At 43.9% G+C, this 3,689-nt stretch overlaps 1 protein-coding gene across 2 annotated transcripts in view; it reads right to left on the reverse strand.

Annotated features, from left to right (window-relative positions):
• The window catches only part of MND1 (meiotic nuclear divisions 1), a 40,228-nt gene extending 37,719 nt beyond the window's left edge, over positions 1 to 2,509 (reverse strand). Inside the window, exon 1 of one of the 2 annotated variants that reach the window (XM_015825729.1) lies at positions 2,470 to 2,509. In XM_015825729.1, the coding sequence (XP_015681215.1) occupies positions 2,470 to 2,472 (3 nt within the window). In that variant the 5' untranslated portion in view covers positions 2,473 to 2,509. Of the gene's footprint in view, positions 1 to 2,215; positions 2,278 to 2,469 lie in introns of those variants that run through there. The other variant, XM_015825736.1, reaches the window with a different exon arrangement.
• Positions 2,510 to 3,689: the final 1,180 nt, after the last annotated feature.

The raw sequence follows: 3,689 nt of genomic DNA on the forward strand, positions 1-3,689 counted from the left end.
GCAAAACATTGGTTAAACTTTAACAACAGGTTTTAAGACAAGTAGTTGTAAATGACTTGTTTAAAATAATGTATTTCACCACCTTCATTTAACTGGTTGTGGTCCAAGTTATTTCCTTCAGTTATATGCACCATGAGATATAAGTTGAGTTTTTATGGTGGGATGTATAAAAAAATATCTTTTCTCTATATGCATTTCTCTTTCTTGGTTACAAGCTTTACTGTGCAGTAAACAGAATTGTAAAAGGAATAATATATAAACATAATCAAAATGTACTCTGCACAAGATTAGTTATTACTTAGGGATTTAAAAAAAAATAGGGATTTTTTTTTAATTTCCAGGATTAATATCCCACTCACTTTCACAAAAGAGAGATTTTTAAACAGCTATTATTCATTATACTGTAAAGACAATTCCTGGACAAATAATGAAGGAAAGGAATGACCACTACCATTATGGATTTCTCAAATACTGATGGCTAAACCTGCAAAACCCAGAAGCAGAGGCACAAATCCAGCAAAAATGAGTTTAAAAAGTAGAAATTTATTCTAAGCAATTTGCATATCCCACACAGCAATATCCCTACATTTTGGGATTGATGTTATGCATTCAGTCATGTCCAACTCCTGGTGATTCTGTGGGCCAGGTCTCTCCACATTTTTCAATCTTGCACGACTTAACTAATACTACTACTTAATTATTATTACTACTCCTACATGTTGGGATTACTAGATATAATAATGAAAGTGTTCAGAACAAGAGTATGGATTGTATGTACAGGTAGGCCTCGACTTATAACTGTTCATTTAGTGACCGTTCAAAATTACATCACTGAAAGAAGTGACTTATGACCATTTTTCACAATTACTACCTTTGCAGCATCTCCACGGTCACGTGATCAAAATTCAGACAGTTGGCAATTGATTCATATTGCCCTTCAGGACACTCTGGCTGTAGTGTCCTGGGATCATGTGATCCTCTTTTGCAATCTTCTGACAAGCAAAGTCAATGGGGAAGCCAGATTCACTTAACAACCGTGTTACTAACTTAACAACTAAGATTCACTTAAAAACTGTGGCAAGAAAGGTTGTAAAATGAGGCAAAGCTCACTTAACAAATGTCTCACTTCACAACATGAATTTTGGGCTCAATTGTGATCATAGGTTGAGGACTATCTGTATTTAATAGATCCAGTATAATGAGAACAATTAACCAGTGGAGCAACCTGCCTCCAGAAGCGGTGAATGCTCCAACACTGGAAGTTTTTAACTGGACAGGGCTGGTATAGGGTTTCCTGCCTGAGCAGGGGGTTGGACTAGATGACCTTCAAGATCCCTTCCAACTAGATGACCTTCAAGGTCCCTTCCAACTTTTTATTATTATTATTATTATTATTATTATTATTATTATTATTATTATTATTATTATTATTATTATTATTATCTGAAAGTGGAGAAATATGGTACCTCATTCACCATCCTCTCCCCAAAGTATGCTTGGTTTCTGGTTCTGTATGGGCAAGGGAGGGCTGGAAATACACATAATTGAAAGGTGAGACTGGTCAACCTCACTCAGTGATTCTGTCTCAATTCTGTCTCAAACCCACCTCACAGGGTTGTTACAAAGATCAAATGCAAGACAGAAGGTGTAAGTAAAATGTAGAGCTTTGTTTTGATCTATTCTAGTCGATTTAGTTATTATGTGAGGTGACAGTAATTACTTAAGACAGAGGTGGGAAACGACGGTCCCTTTATGACTTATGGACTTCAACTCCCAGAATTCCTGAGCCAACACGTTGAAGTCCACAAGTCATAAAAGGGCCGTCGTTCTCCACTCCACGTTTAAGAGAGGAAGCTTTCTGTCAGTGCCCTCTTCCTTGAGGGAAAGCCTTATGGCAGTGTTTCTCAACCTTGACCATTTTAAGGCATGTGGACTTCAACTCCCAGAATTCCACAGCCAGCGTTGCTGGCTGTGGAATTCTGGGAGTTGAAGTCCACATGCCTTAAAATGGTCAAGGTTGAGAAACACTGCCTTATGGAGTTCAAAGACATGTACTTCTAGGCGAGGGGGTGGTCTGTGACACCCCCAAGTAGGCTGGCAACAGCTAACCCTCCGTCAGCGACTTGCTGGCTGAAGGTAACGCGGTTACGCTGAAACACGTATCAGGTGCGGAAAGCTGATACTCGAAACCTAATGTCTTACAAGCCAGACTAACCTCGAGGAAAGAGGTTAATTACACCAGCTTCTTCCATCCGTGCGTTGGATTCCACTTCCCCCTTTTCCCAGGCACCTCAACGGGTGTTGGGCATGATGGGAGCTGTAGTTCAGCGTATCTGCAGGAGGCTAGGAGTTCAGGGGAAATACATATTCCACTCGATCGTAGCCTTATAGCCCGCTATAGGAGCTGTAAGTGCCCGGGAAAAGAATGACTTAGAAACTCGCAAGCCCGGCGGACGCGGGCCGGCTTACCATCTCCTATCCGCACCAGGTCCTCCTCCAAACGGCGGGAGCGGGATTTGCGCGGGAAAAGCAGCGGGAAACCGTCCGGCCCCTTTGACGAGAAAGTGCCACCTGATGGCGCTCAGCTGTATTGGCGACTCAGCAGCGGATGAGGCGGCCCCGCCCTCTCTCTCTCTCTCTCCCTCCCTCCCTCCCTCCCTCTCTCTCTCTCTCTCTCTCTCTCTCTCTCTTTTTGCGGTGTTCCATAGAGCTAGAAAAAAGAGTGCTCTCTCTCTCTCATGTTTGGTAAGAATTCGGCTGTTTTCTCCTTTTCCCCATTAAGGCAGGGCTTTTCAACCTTTTCACCCACTGTACCACTTTTAGGATATGGCAACATCCGAGTACCACCAGTCGCCTAGCAAGGTGTCAAAAACTTGATGACCCAAAAAAAAAAAAAAAGGAAAAAAGTGATAAGGTACAGGTAGTCCTCAACTTATAACAGTTCACTTAGTGACTATTCAAAGTTACAATGGCACTGAAAAAAGTGCCCCCCAAGCCACAGCCGAGCAAGACATCTGCCTGCCCACCTGGCAGCGCTCTTCCTCCTGTCTGAGGTTTTCATTGTGAGCATTTCTGTTGAGGATTGGCAGCGGGGATGGGGTGCGGGGTGTTTGGTTTTTATTCCCCCCATCTGCTGGGTGGTTGCAGCAGGTTTTGGTCACTTCACATGACCCTGGGACACTGTGACCGTCATAAATATGAATCAGTTGCCAAGCATCTGAATGTAAATCACAAGACCCTGGAGATGCTGCAACATTCCAGCTGATCGGCGCTTCTTCTGGACTCAGCAGAAGCGCCAGGATCAGTGCTGCTTTCCAGCTGATCGGTGCTTCTTCAGGGCTCAGCAGAAGCACCAGGATCAGCGCCGAGCTCCAACTGGAGCCTGACGCTGATCCTAGTGCTTCCACTGAGCCCTGACAGCCCTGCAGCTCCATCCATCTCTCACTCAGGCTTGTGCGGTGCTGCCACCGGTTCAGCTCATTCCCCTCCCCCACTACTACTTTTTTAGGATGGTCACGTACCACCTGCCAGGTACCAATGTACCACAGGTGGTACCCGTACCACTGGTTGAAAAGCCCTGCATTAAGGCATATCATTGTAATACTCCGCCCAAGTGTTCTAATACGTAACAGTGCGTTATTTCTTTATGTATTTAATTTCTTGCCTGGAGTAGCGTACGGAGGATACTG

This window comes from Protobothrops mucrosquamatus, unplaced genomic scaffold (assembly GCF_001527695.2).
Source record: "Protobothrops mucrosquamatus isolate PMUCROS unplaced genomic scaffold, P.Mucros_1.0 scaffold_201, whole genome shotgun sequence".
Taxonomy (NCBI): Eukaryota; Metazoa; Chordata; class Lepidosauria; order Squamata; family Viperidae; genus Protobothrops; species Protobothrops mucrosquamatus.